This window comes from Solanum stenotomum, chromosome 5, assembly GCF_019186545.1.
Source record: "Solanum stenotomum isolate F172 chromosome 5, ASM1918654v1, whole genome shotgun sequence".
NCBI lineage: Eukaryota > Viridiplantae > Streptophyta > Magnoliopsida > Solanales > Solanaceae > Solanum > Solanum stenotomum.
Window position 1 is genome coordinate 59243251 of NC_064286.1, and position 24785 is coordinate 59268035.

Genomic DNA, 24785 nt, shown 5'->3' on the forward strand with positions numbered 1-24785 from the left:
CCCCCCCCCCCACCCACCCCCTACCAGCCCCCATCCCCCCAAAAAAAATTTAAGTTTGTTTTTAAAAAATATTTTCACCTTCAAAAATTCAATTTTTCGCCCCTACCCTCAACCCACCCCCAAAAAAATTTAAGTTTGTTTTTAAAAAATATTTTCAATTTCAAAAATTATTTTCTACCCTAGTAAAAATAAAAGATATTTCTCAAAAAAAGAAAATCATTCATAAATCAAACACTAAAAAAATTTTCCGGAAAATATTTTCTACTCACCAACCAAACATGAGAAAATAAGTCAAAAATCAACTTATTTTCCAGGAAAACATTTTCTAGGAAAACATTTTCCTTCATACCAAACACACCCTAAAAGTAAAATAATTTTCCTTTTGATAGTTATAGAGAGTTAGAGACCATTAAATAGAATGTTTTGCATATATACCTTCATTATTTAAACTTCTATCTCTTTAATTTAAAAACTTTTATTTGATGAGAAAATTATATGAACATAATTACTAGTTAGTGCTCCTATCTAGAAGCTCACTTCAATTATATATTAGTATTATTACTTAAAACTAAAGTAACCATATCCATCATCTATGGCATACTTCAAACTTGGTCAGTTTCTTGTCACCTTCCTTTTTTCTTTTGCATATTACTATTTTCGAAGTAATCAGAACCATAATTGTTCACTACTGACTTAATACACAGATTAAAAAATAATAAATAATAGGAGTAATTGTATCAAATTATCCTTACTAAATATAAGTCATTAAACATTGAAAAATGACTAGTATTTAATAGTAAGGATAAAATAGACACAAAATGATAAATTATTCATTAATTTTATAAATTAGACAAGAATTGTTTGACATCCTTATTGATAATGTTTTACATTATCGATATATATAATTAAGTTAACTCTATATTATCATATTACAAGAGATCGCGACTCTTTATAAGTCTTGAAAAGATGAAAGACTTGCAATTAAAATACATATAATTCATTTTCCAATCTGACGATGATGTTCGAATTAACTTGTGTTTACCTCATCAGAAATATCGAACAACTCTATTCAATAATATATATCTCCTTTTTCCTATTTTATTTTCATAGTTTGAGAGAGAAAAACACTAGCAATTTCATTTAACTCAACTCTTTTTCTCTTCCTTTCCATTTCTTCTTCAACTTCTAGCCTCACTCCAAACAACATTGGCCTTTTACCTTTTTGCCCTTCTTTTTTTTCTTCTTCATTTAAATTTTTTGACAAAATGGCCACTAGATCAATAAGTTCTTTGCATTTCTTATTTACTAGTGAAACCTCATAGCTTAGTTCTCCATTTTCCATTTTGAGCCTTTTATTCTCATCAACGAGGCTATTGTACTCAAATGATGATGAAGAATTAGAAGTTGAGGATGATGACTTTTGATCTTCATCTTTACCTTCTTTCTTGTTGTTTTTGTTAGGAGGTTGTTGCTTGTTTGTCCATGCTTTTTTTCGACGAATATCACATAGTAAATCCTTCTCTCCCTTGCGAAACAAATCGTTGCTGAACTCCCACTGACTTGTTGTAACTTTACTAAAACCCTAGTCACACATGAAATAATTTAGGATTGAATTAATTAATGGATCACAAGAACTATACTCAACAAAATTAAAGATATGGTTCTAGGCTAAGAAATATTGTATCATATTGTATGTTATTAGTCTCAAACTTGATTTACTATAATATTTTTTTATTAATACGTACTGACGATGTATATATAACAGAAATGCTATCAAGATATATACATATCCCTAATTGCTATTGTATTCATTGAGATTTGTTGACTTTATATACCATTCCGTAGTAAATATACGATTCTAGCTTAATCATAAATTCAAATGCATGTCTTTTTAGAGACTTCAATTATATGGATGATGATTATATTGTAGTTAATTTCATCCTTACATACTATGGTTTTCTAAATCAATAGAATAACAATAGCAACATCAATAATTCACTATGCTTGAAAGACAACAAAGTATATAAGTCTGTTAACTAATCATTTTTTTAAAAAAAGATCGATTAATATGTAATCTAAAAGATATTTACGTGTAACACCTTCTTAATTTTGAAAATAAAATAAGTTATCTGCTATATATACGCATAAATGTTTCATTGTGAGATGTGGAGAGCACTATTTGTTTTCATTCTCTTTACCAAGCAAATAAATAAGATAAAAAATCATATAAGTGATCTGATCGTATAAAATATCGACACGTTAACTTTTTTTTAGGATGAGAGGGAGATAGTAAACATACATAGGTATTAAGTTGCCGGACAAAGCTAGAAAAGTTGCTATGTTTGAAAAGCGTTGGAAGCAAATCTCTAGCAAACTCCGCCGGTTGCCGGACTATAAACGCCGATCCATCGGAATTCCAAGAAATGACATCGTCCGTCGCCGGATCCTCCACCAACATGTATGTTTTTAGCAAGAATGGTGGTGTTGATGCCTTCCTTACATACTCTAACAAATTCCTTTCACATTCATCCTCTAATTCCCCCATTCAAAAGACTACGTTCAACTTAGATGAGAAGGGTTTGCTCAGATGATAAGTACAGAAATTATAAGTTCGAGTTACTGAAAAGCAAAAAGAAAAGGTGTTTTAATAAAATGAATGATATTAATTATGATGAAGTGGAGAAGAGTAGAAGGGCGGTTAAGAAGCCCCAATCCCAACAATAAAAACCTAAAACAAATCCAAAATTCATGAGAAATACAAAAGGGAATAATATCTTGGGTACATGAGAGTTATAAAAGAGGAAAGCAAATAATATTTTCTTGAAACTTATGCTTATTATATAGTTGTAGGAGGAGGACAACTATAGCAAGAAAACTTGTTTTCATACGCTATAGTATTTATGACGATGTTTGACTGGATATTAAATTGGATAAAGAAATGAAGACTGCAAAAATTTATGATTTTTGAATATGTGTTAAGTTGATTGTCTTTTAGAATTTATGATCTTAAATATATATCATGATAAATTCATAATTTTTCAAGATCTTGATTTTGTGTAAAAATAAAGAAATGTCGTTATTTTCCCACATAATTATTTCAAATTGGGAGTATATGATAATGCGTCTTTTTGTTTTATAACATATAATAATGTGTTGCACATAATGATGTGCATCTTCTAGACGGTCTATTGAGTAATTAATATTAAGTCCACTTCTAGAGAATGTGTTTTATTTCCTATTATTTTGTTATTTTTTGTAGAATTTGGTGACCATATTCTAGAAAAATTTAAAAATTAAATTACTGTTTCACTTTTTAATAAAAATCTTTTTAATGTGAAGACTAAGACTACAAATTCAATATCACCATGGTAAAACTAGTACTTATTTGTGTTGTGACAAGATTTGATCAACTCAAACCCAATCATATCAACTTAAGTGGTAAGTATTCTTTCATCCTTAATTATAGGTTTCGGATTCAAGTCCTTCTAGTACAGACTCACCTTTATAAGGAAGTGATTTACCCTCAATATGAAACTTTCCGACGTGAATCTGAATTTAATCAGAATCCAATATGAATATCGAACACCGAATGAAAACCAAAAATAAAAACTCAAAACTCAATGATAAATCATGTCAAAGAGCAATTTAGCACTTGGTAATATATTAGTACACTTTTCTTCTCTCTTTTTTATCTTATTTTAATTTCTAGATAAATGACTGAGAATTTAATTAAGATCTTCTAGATGAGCATCCATTCAGATAAATCTAAATAATTAGCGTAGACTAATTAAATAAATATTATTAAATTTGTTTCAGTTTATAGTTTATGTGACATTGATTTCGTATTAATTTATTTTATTAAGAATGAAACAGTATATATATTAATATAACGTTAACTAGAAGTTTTATAACTACACAAATAATATTGACATATTTAAAATCATAGTTTTTAAAAATCATTATAGTCAAATATTAATTACATGTTTAAAATTATTTTGACTTTTTTACAAAAAATTATACTATGTAACATAAGTTTTAAATGATTGAGTAATAATCTAGTAGCGTGTAGGGCTTTTGTGAACATTTTTTTCCCAAACAAAGAAGAAAATGAATTTCAAATGTATTGACTCTCAAAATTTTAATCGTGCAACAGAAATTAGGACGAAATGAGTATTATTATAGACGATAGTTTTACAAGATTGACCAATCTATGCAAAGAAACAAAAATAAAATAAAATAATTAAATTAACACTTTAACGTCCATGTAGATTGATGAGTGAATTGATTTATATTTTGTCTGCTTTTAACAACTTGTTTTGCTGTTATATAACATGAAAAAAATAGAGAGATAAAAGAAATTAAATTATTGCGTATCAGAAAATACTTCTTTGCTTCAAAAATCTTTTGGGACCTGTTATTAACTTGTTTGAGATTGAGACATTATTTTTACAAAAAAAATTGGGGGCATTAGTGAGAATTTTGTATTACCACTCAATACAAATTTTCCTTTATTTGTTCTTAGCCTAATTTAGGAAAAACTTGAAGTGTAAAATGCAAAAGAACCAATTGTTTTTTGTACTATTATTAATACATTGGATAAGGGGGGTCCAAAAATCCATTCATGGTATCTGGACATGTTGGAAAATTCTATATATAAATAATATAATAATATAATTCAACCAGCTGAATTTTCAGCTTGAACCCCACCTCATAATGCAAAATATCTTATAATCCTTGTATTTGTTGTTTCCTTTTTATTTTTAATGTGACATAATTTTATTAGGCCGGAATTCAGAAAGAGAAAAACTTTTGAAAATGCCTCATTAAGACTTTGCAATCTTGAATATATTATAATAATATGTATATAGTGGTTATGAAAATGTCTCATTCAAAGGTAAATAAAAAACGTAAAGTTAATTTGAAGAAAAATATGTCAGATAAATTGAAACGGAAGAGAGTAATAAGTCGTTTCCGGCATATTTAACCAATAACGGCCTTTTCCATTTTCCCATTTGACTAGTGTGAATGGATTATTATATCTTGTTATTTGGACAAAGAAGTTCTAGATATAGAGAAATTAAGACCATTTTGTCACGTCACTAACCATTTATCAACACAATGTCTCTTATTCCTTATCAACAACTGCATTATAAGTCTTGTATAATCGGGTTCGACAGAAGCTAGTAGCTTTCGTTCAGACTCTATATTCGTCTTAATGTTTGTTAAAAAAAAAGTTAGAGAAAAAAAGACTTAATCAAAGTAAATAAGGGATGTCCAATAATCCCACATCGCTGAAACATAGCACTAATAGACTCTTTTTAATATTGAGCAGTGGGTTTACATATCACGACCTTACTTGAACAGGATCTGTTCTATAGGCTCGTACCACTGTATCCTTGATTTCTAAGGAGACAGGAAATCAAGTCTGGTGGATGATTCGTTGCCATTAGACCAGAGCGTGATTAATAGCTTCCATGATCCTCGGGTCTTAACCTCGATCATGGGTGTTGAGATGGTCTAATGGTTGTCTGACAGACTCTTCAATTTCTTTTGCCCAAGTTTTACTTGCTATATTCACCATTGATGACTGTTTCTATGGTTGTGTTGAGCTAAGACAGTGAAAAGATTCTTCTGGGCAACTCATAAGGCAACATATGAATACTTTTATTCTTCCAGTATAGATTTATGTTCTTATTGAGTTTAGGATAAATTAAATTGATATGTATGAGCTTAGATTGAAGTCACTTATAGAATGTCAATGAGTATTTTTCACTTATTAAGTAAAGGGGAGAGGAAAACAAGGCTTAGCTAGTTTTAAAAGGCCGACCAATACACAAGTCAATTCTTTCATTCATTTATTACTAAACCACGGTATAAAGTGTCCGAGTCAAGTCATAACATGCCGCTTTTTCGAAGAATCATGGACTTATGAAACGGACGTATGGCTGGTAGTTTCTTTCCACCAGAGCTTCATATGTGTTGCCCCCATCCCCCTCAATCTGATGTTTGGATGTGAGTTATACTCCACGAAGAACCAAGCGAATCGTATGGCATTGCCTTGCCATTTGAACCTCTTTTCCTAATGGAGTTAACAACTAAAATTGGTTAATTTGCAACTTATTGATTGCAATTATAAGTTTTTAAAATTAAAAAAAAAAAGTGGCAACATATATCAATCTCTATCTTGCAGGCATTTTATCAAATTATTGGGCCGCATTTCAAATATAACCCATCTACAAAAGACATCTCTTTGGGCCTAAATTCTCTCCGAAAGATTTTAGTACATCTTCCCACATCGCTGCAACCTAACATTAGAAGACTCTTTTTAATATCAAGCAGTGGGTTCACATGTCACGACCTTACTTGAACAGGATCTGTTCTATAGGCTCGTACCATTGTATCCTTGATTTCTAAGGAGACAGGAAACCAAGTCTGGTGGATGACTTGAGTCCATTAGACTAGAGCGTGATTAATAGCCTACATGGCCCTCGGGTCATGGTGTGCCATAAATGATCGTTCTTAGCCTCGATTATGGGGTGGTAAGATGGTCTAATGGTTGTCTGACAGACTCTTCAATCTTTTTTGCTTGTTAATGTCCTTCCTATAAGACTAGAGCGTGATTAATAGCCTACACGGCCCTCGGGTCATGGTGCCATAGATGATCGTTCTTAGCCTCGATTATAGGGTGGTAAGATGGTCTAATGGCTGTCTGACAGACTCTTCAATCTTTTTTGCTTATTAATGTCCTTCCTATAATAATTGTTTCCATGCCTCCATGGCCCTTGGGTCATGGTGCCATAGATGATCGTTCTTAGCCTCAATTATGGGTGCTAAGATGGTCTAATGGTTGTCTGACAGACTCCTCAATCTTATTTGCTTATTAATGTCCTTCTTATAATAATTGTTTCCATGCCTGCTGAATATTCACCATTTGATTACTAAACCAAGTTTTATGTTATACGAGAGATGTCATACATTGAAAAAGAAAATGAAGATGTTATATGAAACTATATCTATTTCGTTGACAAAGGACTCACATTCACTATCTTTAACGTGCGCATATTATGTAGATTTATTCGATATCTTAGAAAATTCATTACTTTCTTCTTCCATTATCATATGAGATTCGCCTAAAGTAATCCCTCTTTTTTAACTCCTCCCCCCTCCCTTTAAGGACTCTTGTCTTCCATAAAGTTTGTTCCACCACCTTACACGAACCGTTCGACTTTAGTATCATAACTAGACTCGTGGTATCATCGAACACAAAAATATATGTGTAAAACTTGTATTATATCTTATAAAGTTCTGAGTTAAATTAGATTATGGATTTTAGATTATTGTTAACTTATATGTGTGTTAATTTGGTCACAATTACAAAAAAGAAGAAGTAATTATCCAATTCTTTTAAGTATAACTTACCTAAATCCCATAGTGTAAAGACCTAAATTACATTGTATCCCTGTTGGACAAATAATTTCTTTTATGAATCTCAAATCCACCATTGCAGTAGATCGATGAGATGAGGAAAACTTGAAAATATGATATATAATATAAGGAAATCCTTCCGGAATCTAAGAAAGTGAGGATTTTCTTCCGGAGTCTGAAGCAAATCCTTTCTAAATCTGAGAAAGTGAGGTGAGGTATGAATGATACAAAAGTGATGAAATGGTTGTTGGTCAAATTATTGATTTGTGAATCTCAAATCAACCATTGCAGCTGAATTAAAGATCAATGAGTTGAGGAAAAATTTGGAGATCTGATACATCGTTGAGGTGAAGAATCAAGAGTTTGGATTTTCAATGTATCCGTTATGGATTGATACAACAAACATAAACTCTAAAGAGATCCATACCTTTGATGGATCATTCATACCTTTTATAATTTTGTGTAATTGTTTTCTGAATTTTATTTCCGAGATGGATAGATTTATCAATACATTACTATTTATGTATCTGGTAGTTACTACGTATCAGATACAATTAGCGTAAATTCGAATTTATGTATCATGTCTAAAAAATTGTGTATTTGTTCATGCAAGAATAGAATGTTGTGTATCCGATACATAGAAACACCTAGATACATGATAAATGATACATTTAGTAGAAATTTTATATCAAGTATCAAAATTAATATTTGAACACGATTCACTGTGTATGATAAAATTGCAATGTATCATAGTGTTGAAACAAAGATATTATACATTAATTTAAGAAACAAAATTAACTAGATACATTAAAAATCTAGTTAATGTATCCCAAACTATAACCGTAAGATAATTTAGTAATTTGAACACGATACATTGTACATAATGAAATTGTAATGTATCATAATGTTGAAACGAAGACATACACATTAATTTAAGAAACAAACACATCTAGATACATTAAAAATCTGAATACATATATATTAGAAAATATGAACAAGAAAAAATCAGGAAAAAAAATCAAATTGATATGAAAATTGTAACTAATAAGATTGTAGAGAATCCTTTTGAAAATCAAATTCATATGAAAATTGTAACTGATAAGATTGTAGAGAATCCTTTTGAAAATTGTAACTGATAAGATTGTAGAGAATCCTTTTGAAAATTGTAACTAATAAGATTGTAGAGAATCCTTTTGAAAATCAAATTGATATGAAAATTGTAACTGATAAGATTGTAGAGTGAAATTAGGGAGAGGCTAAAGGAGTGAAAAAGGGAAGGAAATCATGTGTTAAGGCTGAAATACTTATGTATCCGTTTGACTTGAGAATTGAAAAAAAATAAGGGATTTTGAAAATATTTTGAAATGGTAGGGAATGGTGGAAATTATGGAAAATAAAAATGTGTATATAGATAATTTATCCTTCTTTTAATAACTCTAGTGGGCCAACATGTTAGCCCTACATCTTGGGTCTAGTTTATAGCAAGCCCAAGTCAAATAGGGCTGGCGGCTACCAACCCTACGGCCCACACGAACCACTCTTTCTTTGTCGGGCAAAGCACACAAATATCTGTTTTTTGAATCGTCATTTAATTTATGTTTGCTTTATATTTATTTTTTATAAGTTTAACCACTTAAAAAGTAATTTGAACGTATGTTCGTTTTTTAATCTAAAGATAAAAGTTGTCTTATTTTTAACCGCGTGTGTCTAAATTTGTTTTACTGATAAATAAATAAATAAATTATTCTTAAAATTTCAATAATTCAATACCTAAATTTACTCCAAAAAAACTCGAATTTAAAATATAAGTTTGATATATCATAAGGAACAAATTTTAATAGTCAATATGATTAAACAACAATAAATCTAACAAATGTAATAGCAACATTTTAATTTATTTTCATATTTATATATAAAACGGATACTAATTTAAATGAAACAACCAAAATATGACACCCTTGGAATTATTACTTCTTTGTCTATTTTCTCTATTTATTTATTTTCCCTTTTTTCTTTTAATATTTATAGTAAAAGACAACATAAAACTATTCTATGGAACACCAAGCTTTAGTTCAATTGAATAAGTTACAACTTGTGTTATTAAAAAAGAAGAAGTTACAACTTGTATTGATAATTGATTAAATTATATGTTACAAATACATAACTATTATAAGTTTCAAAATTGTATAATACTTAATTTTAAATATTCATTAATGTTTATGCGTTTTTATATCATTCAAAAGAATTGAACAATAAAATTAGTAGAATGTCATCTAAAAAAAATTATAATAACGTACTAGTGAAAATAAATCTAACAAATAGGATTTGAGAAGAATATAATGTACACAAATTTTATTTATATCTATAATCAAAACAAAACAACAATAAACAAAAAAAAAGGTAAATAAAACAAATGATCACATTATGACAAGGAATATTCCTTCTCTTATTGCCAATTATATATATATTAAAAAAAACAAATTATTTGTTACAACCTCAAATTACACCTTTTCTTTTATTCTCATGTTTAACAATGGAAATTGCTATGAAATTTCTTTTTGTACGATAGTACTAACTATAGAGTTTTTTTTTCCCCTTAAAAACAATTTCATTCTTTTAATCGTTAATAATATTTCATATGCATTGAAGCCATAAATTTGTCTGGAATTGGGTGAATATTATAACACTTTTACGTTATATTTTGAATTGAAAAAAATAATCCTACATTTTTTTTATGTGTGTAATTTGTATATTTCTTTGTTTTTATATAAAATAAGAACTCTTGTATACAAATATAAAACTAAAAAAATATTTACGAAGAACTAATAAAACTATTGACCCGCAAAATTACTTACACATTATGTACATGCTATTTCTAATAGTTTAAAAAAGAATACGCAACAAATGCAATTTATTAGAAACTTTGATGCATATACTTTTTTTAAAAAAATTTAAAAAGTGACCAATTAGTTTGATACATAATTCTCATTTATCAAATACTTTTACTATTTTATGGCACGTTTAGAATATTGTAATTATCAAGTAATGACCTTTCATTATTTGATTAATTGGATTTTGTTGTCGGTATGGTATGTTTCTTTTTAAAAAAAATTGCATTATGGTATGTTTTTATTACAAAAATAATATTTCACGATAATTAAACAATAACCATTAATCAAATTTTATAATTTTACTATATATGTTAATTGTTGAGAGATGATCAAGCAGCAACGTTTCATGATTTGACTCATCAATTACATTTTGATAATTTTCCTATATTTGTCAATTTATAAAAATTAATCAAGCAACAACATTTTATGATTTGATTCATCAATCAAATTTTAATATTTTTCTATATTTGTCAATTTATGAAAATTAATCAAGCACCAACATATCATGATTTGACTCATCGGTCAAATTTGTATAATTTTTCTATATTTGTCGATTTATGAAAAATATCAAGTTACAATCTTTCCATCCTTAGTGTAGTCCCCATTATATACTGATTTGGTAAAATATTAAAGAGAAACAAATTAGTATTCATCCTATTAGAGTAAATATTGTAAAACAAAAAATGGACAAGTTAATTAACTTTAAAAAATACTACTACTACTACTACTAATAATAATTTTGTATGCCCAATAAAATTTATAATCTAGTGATATCGATGATAAATCAAATTTTGTGTATCAATACAACAATAATATATTTAGTATAATTTTATAAAGTAGGGTTTAAATAGTATTGAGTGTACGCATACCTTATCTCATCCCTATAAAAGTAGGTTGTTTCTGATAGACCCTCGACTTGAAATTTTGTGCACCAATAATGATAAACTTTTGTTTTTGAACATAGATGATCGATATTTAGATTAGTTTACGCGTTTTTTGATTGTTTTACATATATTGAATAACTATGTCTACATGCATAGAGATTCGTACAATTAAAAAAGTTTAGCTAATCGAAAAACAATGGAATCAACCAATATGCGAAGACAAACCTAGTGAATCATGTAGATAAGTCCTTACTACCAGATGGATAGGAAGATCGATGAAGCATGAAGAGAATGAATGCAATTAACCGACAAGAAATATAATCATCTGACAGACGAAGACAAACCCAGTTAATCACTTAGATAAGCCTCTACTGCCAGATCAGATGGATAGGGCAGGTAAAGTGCGAAGAGAATGAATGTAACCGACAAGCAATAGAATCGGCCGATAGGCGAAGACAAATCTAGTGAATCACATAAATATACCCTATTGCCAAATGGACAGAGCAGATGAAGCGCAAAGGGAATAAATATCTGAGTGGTTAAAAATGTCCGTATTTTGTAGTAGGGCATTTGGATGGAAGGGGGGCATAAGTCTCATTTTGGTTGAGATCAATTCGGAATAACATGATGTCTTCATCTGAAGCGTCCATCCAATATAACTATCAGGTATAAACAAATTCATCTGATTATGATAGAAAGTTAGCAAGTATTTGAGCGTTGTTTAATTTTCCTTGCTTCTATTTTATTCTTTGATTTTATTATCGTTTGTTTCCTCTACTACTTCAGTTACATTTTATCTATCGTTTTGTTATTGTTCTTTTACTTTAATCTTAACATGGTTTCTTCATGACTGTATTTTCTTTTCATACTTGAGTTTGATACATTTTACTTGAATCGAAAATCTATCGAAAATAATTTCTGTACCCTTCACAAGATAGACAAAAAATTGTGTACATAGACACCATCCTTCGGACTCCACATATAAAATTATACTAAATTTATTAACTATAATTTTTTTTATCATGTTAAGTTGATCTACAACCACACATACCTCACCAATATTTCTAATAAATTTAATTTTTTTTACCTAAAAATAGATTAGTAATGTAAATAAAAAACTCTTTAATATAAGTTCCTTTTTTCTTTTTCATTCTTTTAAGGAAAAAAAAACAGTAATGGGCCCTACCGAATACACTTGTACCGACCCGCATTCTGAATTTAGGTCTATAAATACCCCTTTGACCCTTCTAATTTTCTCTCACTCCTCTCCTAACTAAGCACAATTTTGGAGAGAGAGAAACCCAAAAACTCCGGTACCCTTTTTCCGATCATCGCTGCCGGAATCATAATCGGTAGGTTTTTCCGGCATCTACGATCGAATCGGGTCGAAACCGTTTTGAAATGGATACTTACTGTTCGGATTGCAAGCGGAACACGGAGGTGGTTTTTGACCACGCCGCCGGTGATACGGTTTGCTCGGAGTGTGGGCTGGTGTTGGAATCTCGTTCAATTGATGAAACATCTGAGTGGCGTACTTTTGCTGATGAGTCGGGTGGTGATGACCCGAATCGTGTTGGAGGACCCGTTAACCCGTTACTCGGTGATGCGGCTCTGTCTACAGTGATTTCTAAAGGGCCTAATGGTAGTAATGGAGATGGTTCTCTTGCTAGGTTGCAGAATCGTGGTGGTGATCCTGACCGCGCGATTGTTTTGGCTTTTAAGGCCATTGCTACCATGGCTGATAGGTCGGTTACTTGTTGCTTTCATTTCCTTTTGTTTCTGATGAACCCTACTGAGTTTTGTTTCATGAAGTATTAGTTGAATTTGATACCTAGGTTATGAATTTGTGGTTTTAGTTTGTTTAGATATTTGAATGTCGGTACATGTTTAAGTGTGAAATTTGGAGAATCTATATAATTGGGTATCAAAATGAATTGGGCTCGAATGGATCCAATTGGATATGGATGATTTATATAGATGATAACTAGCATCTGATTGATGTGTAGTAGGAGGAGGAGGAAAAAGATGGGGTTAGAAGATGAAAATGATTTTATTTTATGATCACTGATCGGATTTCAGGGCTTGTGTGATAGTGGATATTGGGATTAAATAGGTTTAAATCTTATAGAATCTGGTAATGAAATTGAATATGTAAGATGGCTAATTTGAAGAGTAAAACTGTATCGTTTTTCTTCCTTCCCTGATTAAGCTTTTTGGAGGGATGACATTTGTGGGATGATATGTGGATTTATAGTTTGATTGGCTTGGTGTTGTCATTACGCGAATTAATCCATCTGCTTTGTCCTTCCCATGCTCTGTGAGATGGCATTTGTGTTGGCCTTTTGTTACAACTACATTTGAAGTGATAATACTGGTTCAGGGAGGTGTATCATTCCTTTTAATTTTTGAAAGCTTGGAAATTTTTTATGCATTGATTGAACTGAGTTTTCTCTCTCCATGTTTTACAGGTTGAGCCTTGTTTCTACTATAAGGGTATGTTCTCTAGTATTCTTTTAAGTTAATTGGGCATCACAGAATTATCTGACTGCATTCTTGGATTCTCTTGCACCTTTTAAGTTGACGCATACAACAGTGCAACTTCTTTCCATTTGGTGTTTTCATCGCTTTATTTATATGTGTGTTTACATCTTTAAAGTTTTCTTTTGTCGTCTGTTGCCTAAGGTTTTTTGTCTATTTTATATGTTAATTATATGTAGATTGCAGTTTATTACCCTTTTTTTGTCCATCTTATTTTGCTTTAGTAAACAGAAACCATTAATTTTCTCCACCTAAGTATACTGTGTGTTTGTGAAAGCGCCAAAATTTGATAGTTTTGTTGCTGCAGGGTTATCCCCTTGATATATTAAGGGATGTCATCTGTTACAATCTTTTTTCCATATCGCAGCAAGTATTTTGATATAGCCTTTTTCTCTTCTTTTTGGGATTAGTCTGAGAGTCCTTATTGCTGAAAGATTTTTTGCACTAATTGGTATATGTCTTCTTTGATCTTGTGCAGGATCGAGCAAGTGAGATATATAAGAGGCTTGAAGACCAAAAGTGTACTAGAGGCAGGAATCTTGATGCTCTGGTCGCTGCTTGTATCTACATTGCATGCCGCCAAGAAGGCAAACCCCGCACTGTAAAAGGTGTGGCAATGTTTTCTGATCATGTAGATTAACAGTTTACTCCTCTGTGTGAACTCTAAACCTTTGGGTGTTGATTAGAAATATGCTCAATTGCCAATGGAGCTAGTAAGAAGGAAATTGGGCGAGCAAAAGAGTTCATTGTGAAACAATTGAAGGTTGAAATGGGAGAATCAATGGAGATGGGAACTATACATGCTGGGGACTATCTGGTGAGTCAACTAAATATGTAGGTTTTGGCCTCTTTGTGGGGGCGCAAGTGTGATATGACTATTCTTTTATGCTATCCTGACATGAACTATTCTTGATCTTCAGAGACGTTTTTGTTCTAACCTTGGTATGAACCATGAAGAAATTAAGGTTGTCCAAGAAACTGTTCAGAAGGCTGAAGAGTTTGATATAAGGTACATATTTTTGTTTGTGTATGTTTGATTATGTTCTTAATATGGTGAACCCATACCTTGGCCCCACAGAATAATCCAGAGACTGGTTTAAGTCATTTGTTTGAGGATCTGCACGTGAACTCTTTGAGGGAACTACTTGATTTTTGCAGTGGCTCGAATTCTCTTCTTTCATATTGAATGAACCTTCCGTAAATTTGATTTTGGCAGTTATTCTGTTCTGAAAACTTTAGAGAAGTTATATTTTTTTGAAAAAAATAAAATTGATAGAACTTGAGTTGATGGGTAATAGGGGTGAAGCTATTCGGTCAACCGAGTTAAGTTCTTGCTTGAACGTCTTCCCTGCTCCACCCTCTTAAGAAAAAAGATTGGCAGACGCCACTTGTTTGATTTAAATGACTAATATATGCAAGTCTCGTTAAAGGGATTTTCGTAGACATTTCACTACTAGATTTTAGTTTCTTTTCTTAGAGTTTTAACCAGTAAATGAATTGCTAAAAGGGAAAGAAGAGGGAACTGATCGTTATCACTCAGATCACTAGAGACTAAGCTTATAAGCACATCTGGTTAACAGATTAGATCCTTAATAGTTATTTTCCTTTTTGCAGGAGGAGTCCTATATCAATTGCTGCAGCAATAATATACATGATCACTCAACTTTCAGATTCAAAGAAACCCGTTCTGCGAGGTTAGAACATCAACCTTCCTCTTTGTGCAATCTTGAGCTAAAGAGGCGATGTATATTCCTTTACATTCATGCTTCCTTAAGTAGGTGCACAATGCTGCATTTCTATATCAATTGCTGCATAAGTGAATTCTTCATGTGGGGTTGCCTAGCTGCTTTTAAGTCTTGGTTGTACTTGTATATGCTAGTTTCGTATATACATCTGAACGGTTTATGCTTGCAGCAGATATCTCAGTTGCAACCACAGTTGCAGAGGGGACAATCAAGAACGCGTACAAGGATCTTTATCCTCATGCTTCCAAAATAATACCAGAATGGTACGTCAAAGACAAGGACCTTAAGAACCTGTGCAGTCCAAAGGCATAAGAGTACCTTAGTCGTTGAGCTCTATAAATCTGCTATAGGGCCTGAAGTCTGTAAGAATTATTCAAACAGAGAAAACATCAGACGCGGAGTTTTGGCTACCCTGTGTTCTGGATTCACAAGGTACCGTAGGTCATGTAGACCAGAGTAATCCATATTATTTTCTTTTCCATTTATCTCTTCCCCTCCCCTAAAACACAAATAGGTTCCATTTTTTTTTTTGAATGTTACAGATTTCATAGGCCATCGTCCAATTTTTGTATGGCTAAACATTGTCATGCAAAATGAAATGTTTTCGTTTAACATGAGATCCATCATTTGGTGAGTTTACTTCCGTTTTCAAACTATGTTGCTGTTGTCCGTTTTTTGTATTGAAAATATTCTCATTGGCGAGATACTTTATGAATATGCTCTTATAAGATTGAATGAATTATTATAAACAGGATGAGTCTGTTGCGTAATATTTCAAGACGATAGCATTAATAAATCGTATATCTCCATGTTGCTTGTTATGTTACACTTGCGATGGAATAGTGCCTTTGTCATCTTTGTGAAGCAAATATCTTATCCATTTTCTCTTATCTTCTTTTTTTATGATCAAAGATTTTTCTCAAATATCTTATCCATATGCTTGCGTCTATTGTCACATCATATATTAGTAATAATTTGCCTATACTAGCCCATCTCTTTTCTTTGCCTTTCCTTTCCTTTCCATACAATCATTCTTCACTTGTCTTCCTATCTTTTGTCTTGTTTATGTGGAGAAAGAAACTTATGCTAATCGAGTCATGCACAAGCTGATCTGTTCGAACATCATTATAACAAATGAAAAATAATGGCCTACTACATAAATTGCTTCAACGTTTTAAATTTGTCACACGTTTATGATTTATTATTAGTTTGGTGTGTCACATTCTCTTTTTATTACGTCATAAAATAGCAAGATATTTTTTAAAAGGAAAATACATAAGTATATGTTTTAGCAATAAAAAGTTAAATTCATAATGCAATCATCAATTTGTTCCTTCTGCTAGTCTACATTAAAGCAAGCCATTTATCATATTATCAGAGTTTCTAAATAATATCATAAAGATGTTAGTTAGAAGAATAAATTGTACTATACACACACATTACTTTCAAATCAAACCACAAACACACGCTATGCATGTATATATATGGTGTTTTATATAGAGCTACAAAGAAATTAACAACTTTTTAAATTTGTCACTATTTAATTCACACACTTGAAATATGATCCGTCCTAATTGAGCACATCATAAATACATGACTTACAACTCAAAATTTTAAAAAATATTTGCACATACTTCACCTAAACAAATTAAAAAAACACAAAATTTATCACTACATCAATGTATTATAAACAAGCTCAAAGTTTTACATGTCATCATGATATGTATATTGCATAGTTAACTTATCAACCTAATAGATGTTCGAAAACACATAAAGAAACTTTTTCAAATTTTGAATCAAAAACATCTCAAAGAAGTTCGATCCAAAGAAATCGTAATTCAAATTTAAATAAAATTTACTGATAAATTAAACGTCAATGAAATATTTCACCATTATAAAAGAAGAAAAGAACATGGTCATATTTGTCTTTATAGTTTTCTCTTTTTTACTCGAGAGAACCAAACAAAAAAGAGGCCATAAAATGTACTTGTTTTGTTTCAATTTATCTGTCGTGTTTTCATTTGACAATGATTATAAGAAGATAAATAATATTTGTAAATCTTATATACTTAAATTAAACATATGTCAAATATACGAAAAGAAAAAAAAATTCTTTTAGAATCGAACTAAAAAGGAAAATAAGATAAACAAATTAAAACGGAGAGAATAAAAATTTCATTGTTTTGTCTTTATTTTGTCAAAATTTCAAAAAACAAAACTGAAAATAACCATAAGAACCACATGACTTTCCTACTCTTTCACCATTTCCCCCGCCACTTCCTCCGCCTAACTATAAATCCATCTTCTTCTTCTTCACAACAACAAATCAATGGTTTTTTCATCTTTACAACCAAAATCACAACTAACCCATTTCATCTTTTTCAATTTCAATCACATCTGTACAAAAAATTACACATTTTGACATAAAAATTGTTACTAATGGATGCGTACTGTTCGGACTGTAGAAAGAGCACAGAAGTTGTATTTGATCATTCAGCAGGTGATATGGTTTGTTCAGAATGTGGGTTAGTTTTGGAATCTCATTCGATTGATGAAACATCTGAGTGGAGAACTTTTGCTAATGAGTCGGGTGATAATGACCCGGTTCGAGTTGGTGGACCGAATAATCCGTTGCTTTCTGATGGTGGGTTATCCACAGTGATCTCAAAACCTAATGGAACTACTAGTGATTTCTTGACATCGTCTTTGGGTCGATGGCAGAATCGTGGGTCGAATGCTGATCGATCTCTTATTTTGGCTTTTAAAGCTATTGGGGTTATGTCTGATAGGTACCTTATAATGTTCCTTCAATTTATTTTTTCTTCATTTTTGGTGTAAATGGTGGTGCATTGTGTCTTGGCTTCTTTACTTGAGCTGAGGGTCTATCGGAAACTGTCTTTCTATATCCCAAAATGTAAAATGTAGGGGTAAGGGGTAAGATATGCGTACACACTAACGTATCCTGACTCCCACATGTGGGATTACACTGGGTATGTTGTTGTTGTTGGTGGTGGTGTAAAGGTTTGATTTTGATATGGTTTTCTATGATTTTTGTGGGGAATGTGGGATAAGGGATAATGCTATCTTTAGTATTTTGTCGTGGGTTCTTAACTTTTGTTTATTTGTTACCTCAAAATGCTTTGATATACTTGTCCTTGAGCTGAGAGTGTATCAGAAACAACTTTTATACCTTCTTCTTAAGATAGGGGTAAGGTGTGCGTACACACTACCCTCATGAGACCCCACTTGTGGAATTGCAGTGAGTATGTTCTTGTTGTTGTATGTGATTTAAGTTAATATAAAAGATGTCATGTATTTATTGGTTAGGTGAGTGGAGATTTACACATTCGGTTTATTTGATTACCAATGTTGGCGTAAAATTACTGGTAGAGTTGGTGTTATTTGCCTGGGAACTCAAGCACTGAGCTGGGAGCATTAAATTGTTGAATGTCTTGGTAAAAATTGTATTTTTTGGATTGATTACTGTTGAAAATGATGTGTGGTGATGATATCATATAGTAAGTTTGAGAAAAGTTTGCATCTTTACTGGTTGCTCTACCCATTCTCTTTTGTTACAAGTGGTCTATGTTGTGGTAAAGTGTGAATATTATAGGTTGAATTACTTATTGTCTTTTTTTTATTGGCCTAAGCAGCAGGGTAAGCATGTGTAGCTTTTGTATTTATGATCTTCTTGATGAGGTGAATGCTCATAGTGGTGTGTGCAGTGTACTCTTGATTGCATGAAAAAATCCTTGAAGGTTGACAATGCTCATATAAAGGATTGCAAAAACTGGCATTAGTTACCAGGCTGGACCATGGTTGAGCATTTTACTAAGTGAAGCAATAGGCAAGATAATGACAGTCAGATGAGACATAATTGAGTGTAGTTTATAAAAAGCATAACGTTTGGTTCCAAAATAGTGGTGATAGAAGAGCAATATTGCAATTTTCAGTTGAAAGTGGAAATTGAATTGTTGGCTTTAGACCTTGCTTTGTAGTGACTTTGTAAGGTATATGCCTTGGTTTGAAAATGCTCTGTTTTATGCTTCTTTTCTTTTTTTTATAAAGGTATCATCTATGTTCTGTGCTTTTGATGCCACCTTATAGTGTAGGAGTTACAAATGTTTAGTCCAAAGTCATTTCATTGCCTTAAATTAGTGGTATGGTCTACTAAAATAAGAAAAAAAAAGTTTTAGACTCATCTGCTTTAGACAAAAAATTAATTTTTTTATGGCTAAGGAGAAATTAGTTTAGATGCCTCTGAAAGACCAGATGAATGTGTATCCTGTAAACTACAAAAAGAAAATACTTGGCTATCTACGACAATTTTGTGATTAAAAGATTGGACTTTCACCTTATAATTTTCTTTTACTAAATTTAAGGCCTTTGCTTGGTTTTGAAATTGCCAAGAACTCTCATGGCTCGAGTCATAAAGTGTTTCCTAGCCTTTACACTACTGGAAAAATTTCCGTTGGGCCTTCATGTATTGTTGCAGTGCCTTAAGTTGCTGGAAGCATCGCACATCTTTTCACCTCGAAAGTTGTCTTGGTGCACCCAGAATAATCACCCTGGAGCCATTGAGAACATCGTTTGGTTGTAATTCTGTTTTTCCAGTCATTTCATTCTCCGAGGAAACTAGTTTAGTCCATATAATGAATTACACCATACACTTTTTGCTCTCAAGTATTGTGTACGTTGGGAAGTTGATTGAAGAAGTTTTATTTAATCAGTAAAATTTACTCTCTTTTTTGTTTTATTTGTCCACCACTTCATATATTATACATAAAGCATTTTAACTTATTCTTCAAACAGTGCTCTTGGTTTTGGTATTCTTTCTATATATGTGTTTCTTCTGGTCTCTTCTGTTACATTATCCTATTAGAGCCAAATGAACTGGTAATGTAAAACCTATTCATTATCAGTATGTGTCTGGTCTGGCTCCTTATTATATTGACAGAAGCTGAACTTATAATGCGGAATTCCAAAAGATATGGCTGATGCAATTATACCTATTTCAGGTTGGGCCTGGTTGCAACCATAAAGGTATGTTTCTACTCCTGAAGTCCTGATACTGATTTTCAATCAAATGACATTGAGATGTCAGGAAGTCTGTGCAGATATATGCTTGTGTTAAGAAGTGTCCAATTACTTTTTCTGTCCAATTTCATTCAATGTGTATGAAGAGTCATGCTCTCTCTTTTAGCTAAGGCTGCCTGATTCATTTGCTCATTTTGCCACTCAGCTGGATAAGCAGTTCAATATTCAACAATGTTAATGGGTATAGTATGCACCCTCCTGGCCCCCCTCTACTAGCAACTGATTCATTTGGCCAGAGATATAAAATATTGGAAGCTATTTGTGTATTTTTTCGATGTTTTTTGCTTGTGACCTGAGTGGTGTAGTATGTTCTTCTAGAACTTGGAGCTTGTCTTTCGTCCTGTGACCTTGTATTTGACATTCCGCTAGACATGTCATGGCAGGAATTGACAATTTTTGTTGGAGTACTTCACAGTATTGTTTTCTTAACATTATTAGGATATTTTCTTTTAACATTTACAAGAATAAGGAACAACCCAAGTACTCCATGTTATGATTCTCTTTAAAAGATGAACTTGAAGATGTTTCTATACTTCAAGTAAAGTAATTTGACAGTTGACACTAAAAACCACAGATAATTTTTGTTCAGTATTCCATTATAATGGTTTAGATTTTGTTCAAAGGACCGAGCTAATGAGATATACAAGAAGGTAGAAGATCAAAAATCTAGTAGAGGAAGGAACCAGGATGCTATATTGGCTGCTTGCCTATATATTGCTTGTCGACAGGAAGACAAGCCTCGAACTGTGAAGGGTATAGCCTAAGACTTTTTGTCATTTCGGTGTCCTGATTTAACTTCCAATATGAATGAGCTTTCTTGAAACTGTGGATTGGAAATAGAAATTTGCTCTGTTGCGAATGGAGCTACAAAGAAGGAAATTGGCCGAGCAAAGGAATACATAGTGAAACAACTAGAGCTCGAGCTGGGTCAATCAGTGGAAATGGGAACTATACATGCTGGGGATTTCATGGTGAGGTTTATTTGTAAAAGTAGGAGAGAAAGACTCCATTACCGAAAAAAAGAAAAAAAAAAGACTACATTCTCCTCTAACAAAAAAAAAAGACTATTCTCCTTCTAACTACTATTTTTCTAAAATGAATTTCCTATCGAACTTTTGCTGTTTCTCATAACTTGGTTACTGATACATGCTTTTAACCTTTAGCGACGCTTTTGTTCAAATCTTGGGATGACGAATCAAGCAGTTAAAGCTGCTCAAGAAGCAGTCAAAAAATCTGAAGAGTTTGACATAAGGTAGCTTTGCTTGTATTTATGTTGATCCACAGATGCTTATTCCAGATTTATTAAGCGTTCAAACTAAATGCTACATTTGACTAAAATTGATCTCATTTTTTCCAAGTGGAGAGCATGTATTTTCAAATTAGTGGGTGATGAGGAGAGCCTTTAATTCTATGACTATGTAGATAGTTAAGCTTAAGAAGTTCTAATATTTTGTTCCTTACATGCTGAAACTCACTATATTACAGTAGAGAACAAAACCATAGACATGGTAGTGTAAATAGGTAAATACATGATGATGGTGGTGTTCGTTTTTGGTATCAGAAGACAATATAACTATATAGCAGAACCATGACCCTTAGCAGCAGCAAGCAAGGTGTATGAGTTATGCTTTCACCTCATGTCATGTTCAAAAGATGGACCTAGTCTTCATTTTATCTGCTACCTTGTGTGGTTAGCTTGCCTCTAGGATGATTGCATTTTTGGGATGCTAAGCTATGAATTCACAGACTTCTTGTTGCGATCGATTTTTCATGAATCATGACATTTGATGTTTTAGTAAAAGAATTCCTGGTGTAACTTGAATTAAGATTTTAGAAGTACAGGCCTACAGAGTGATTATTTAACCTGAATACCAATTCCTAGCTCCCATGCTTAATAAGGATTCATACAGCCGACCTCAACTAGCTTGAGGTTGAGGTGTTGTTTTTGTTATGTAGCTTCTTACAACTTAGTATTTGTTATATTCTTCCACTGGAACGAGGAATTTTTATATCTGTTCCCCTCCTTGAGATACAATTATCACTTAATTCTGCTCGTCATCTTTCAAAGAACTGGTCATGCTACTTGTTCCAATTTCCAAAATGCTTGAACAATCATATGATACCCAATGTATTTACTCCTCTAAATGAAACTGCAGGAGAAGTCCCATTTCGATTGCTGCAGCAGTTATCTACATAGTCACTCAGCTTTCGGATGAGAGGAAGCCAGTTAAAGGTAATGAAAATGTGATTATTCTCCTTCTTTTGACATGGATACTTAGACACCAAATTCCCTCCTTGATAGGAATTGCATTTGTGCAACGAGTTCTCCTCTGTTTTTCTAGTGCTGAATGTCATCCTCATACCCCATGCATCTTTACACTGCTACATTAGCCCAGGCCTCTAAACTGTATGATGTTTCCTATGACGATTTGAATTGATTGTCTTTGTCCCAGGGGTGATGAGTTACATTGTAGGTTAAACTTGTATTCTGAAGCATCTGCATATTGAATATCTGACATGTCATGTAAAAAACTGTATGAATGCAGATGTGTCGCTTGCAACTGGGGTTGCTGAAGGTACGATCCGGAATTCCTTCAAGGATCTATACCCACATCTCTCAAAGATAATACCAAATTGGTATGCACAGGGTCAGGACCTAAAAAACCTCAGCAGTCCTTGATGAAGGTAAGCTAACCATGTCAACAAGTGACAATTTTTTTCAAAAATGCCTTCAAGAATGTTGTGTACCGGAGGACCCTTCGATGAAATTAACAGGAGGAGAAGCTTCTTTTACCCCAAGATGTGAGCTAATACACATTAAATTATTAAACAGTTCTAACTTAGGATAGAACTTCAAGTTAAATTACAAGTTGTAAATGTTTTTTCCTTCAAGTGATACTCTTTCTTCATAGACTACTGTACTGAGATTAACATAAAAATGTAGTTTCCAAATTTAACTTCATCACTTGTGCATCATCCTCTATAATTGTACATTGAGTTGTACTATTTATATTTTATCCACATTTACCTTTATTTTACCTTATCAATATATAGGAAACAATTCTTATAGTGTTAGGAGAACCATAATTATAGAAAAGGGATTTAACTGACATCTTTATTTCCCCAAATTATTTCTTGAATGAGTGTCAACTGTCACATGTCTAATATTGGTATCAATGACTTAGGTTTAATTAATTGAGGGCTATAACAATAATTTATGTAGAGAGGGAAAATAGACAATTAATTGAGGGTTATACCAATAATCAATGGTGGCTATTTTCCAAGAAATTGACTACAATTGCAATTCAAAATTAGGCTATATAGCCAACAACAAAAAAGACTAACACTGCAGATACCCCCAAAAAGGAAAAATATACCTCCGAACTATCGTAAAAGGTATGCAGATACCATCCGTCATACTTTTGGGACATTGGTACCCATGCCGTCCAAAAACTAGAGCATATACGCCCTTCGCTCTAACGAAAGACGAATAGGGACACGTGGCGCAATCTTATCCGTCGATCCGATATTTAATAAATGTCAGGTCGGTGGATAAGATTATGACGCGTGTATGTCTGTTAGTATAAAGGGTATATTTGCTCTAGTTTTTAGACGGCAGGGGCACCAATGTCCAAAAGTATGACGGAAGGTATCTGCATACCATTTACAATAGTTCGAGGATATATTTGTCCCTTTTCCCTTGAATTTAGGGGTGGGCATTCGGTTCTTCGATTCGGTTTTTCGGTTTTTGATTTTAGATAAGCGTGCACCGTATATTAAACCAAACTAATTTGGTTCGGTTCGATTTTTCTACTTCGGTTCGGTTTAATTCGGTGTTTTTAAATAGGTTTTTCGGTGTGAATTAAAAATAAAATAAGGATAAAGTATAAGATACTTAGAAATTTAAAACTATGTTAAGGAATGATGCGTATCACCGTGGAACACTTATTGTGCTAACTAAAAGACTATATTTGTCTTTATCAAGAATATTGTGCCTCCAACTATTTCTCGAGAAAAACAAGTACGAAGACGGTTCCTTTACATAATGTACATTGGTAGAAATATGCTTGAGTTTCTCTTGGACACTAATATTTGAAGTTAACTATTGAATTGTACATTTGTTATTACATTGATTTATTCATGAATGATTTAATTGTTAGTTGAATTTTTAATTTTTAGTTAAGAGAATGCCCATATATATATAT

The 24785-nt window shown here is 32.1% G+C and overlaps 3 protein-coding genes, 1 non-coding gene and 1 pseudogene across 6 annotated transcripts; 4 read left to right on the forward strand and 1 right to left on the reverse strand.

The window, feature by feature from the left end:
* Positions 1-819: 819 nt before the first annotated feature.
* Positions 820-2654, reverse strand: LOC125865560 (heat stress transcription factor B-3-like). The gene is made up of 2 exons (XM_049545763.1): positions 2300-2654; positions 820-1582 (listed from the first exon to the last, which is right to left on the reverse strand). Exons 1-2 carry the CDS (start codon positions 2543-2545, stop codon positions 1094-1096), a joined length of 735 nt encoding a protein of 244 aa, XP_049401720.1. The 5' UTR covers positions 2546-2654; the 3' UTR covers positions 820-1093.
* Positions 2655-5346: 2692 nt separating this feature from the next.
* Positions 5347-5538, forward strand: LOC125866439 (small nucleolar RNA U3; annotated as a pseudogene).
* Positions 5539-6353: 815 nt separating this feature from the next.
* On the forward strand, positions 6354-6570 carry LOC125866437 (small nucleolar RNA U3). Its single transcript, XR_007446503.1, has one exon. It is a non-coding gene; the product is annotated as a small nucleolar RNA U3 (small nucleolar RNA).
* Positions 6571-12457: 5887 nt separating this feature from the next.
* Positions 12458-16198, forward strand: LOC125864844 (transcription initiation factor IIB-2-like). Of its 2 annotated transcripts, none has more exons than XM_049544933.1 (7): positions 12458-12945; positions 13669-13693; positions 14217-14346; positions 14425-14555; positions 14659-14747; positions 15353-15432; positions 15653-16198. In XM_049544933.1, exons 1-7 carry the CDS (start codon positions 12602-12604, stop codon positions 15793-15795), a joined length of 942 nt encoding a protein of 313 aa, XP_049400890.1. In that variant the 5' UTR covers positions 12458-12601; the 3' UTR covers positions 15796-16198. The 2 variants fall into 2 exon arrangements, with proteins under 2 accessions (XP_049400890.1, XP_049400891.1); XM_049544934.1 differs by having other exon boundaries at positions 12464-12945; positions 15656-16198.
* Positions 16199-17703: 1505 nt separating this feature from the next.
* Positions 17704-23571, forward strand: LOC125865563 (transcription initiation factor IIB-2). Of its 2 annotated transcripts, none has more exons than XR_007446363.1 (7): positions 17704-18272; positions 20502-20526; positions 21204-21333; positions 21421-21551; positions 21744-21832; positions 22066-22193; positions 22737-22813. XR_007446363.1 is itself a non-coding variant. In XM_049545766.1 (7 exons), exons 1-7 carry the CDS (start codon positions 17923-17925, stop codon positions 23258-23260), a joined length of 936 nt encoding a protein of 311 aa, XP_049401723.1. In that variant the 5' UTR covers positions 17707-17922; the 3' UTR covers positions 23261-23571. The 2 variants fall into 2 exon arrangements, 1 of the variants encoding a protein (XP_049401723.1); XM_049545766.1 differs by lacking the exon at positions 22066-22193 and adding an exon at positions 23127-23571 and having other exon boundaries at positions 17707-18272.
* Positions 23572-24785: the final 1214 nt, after the last annotated feature.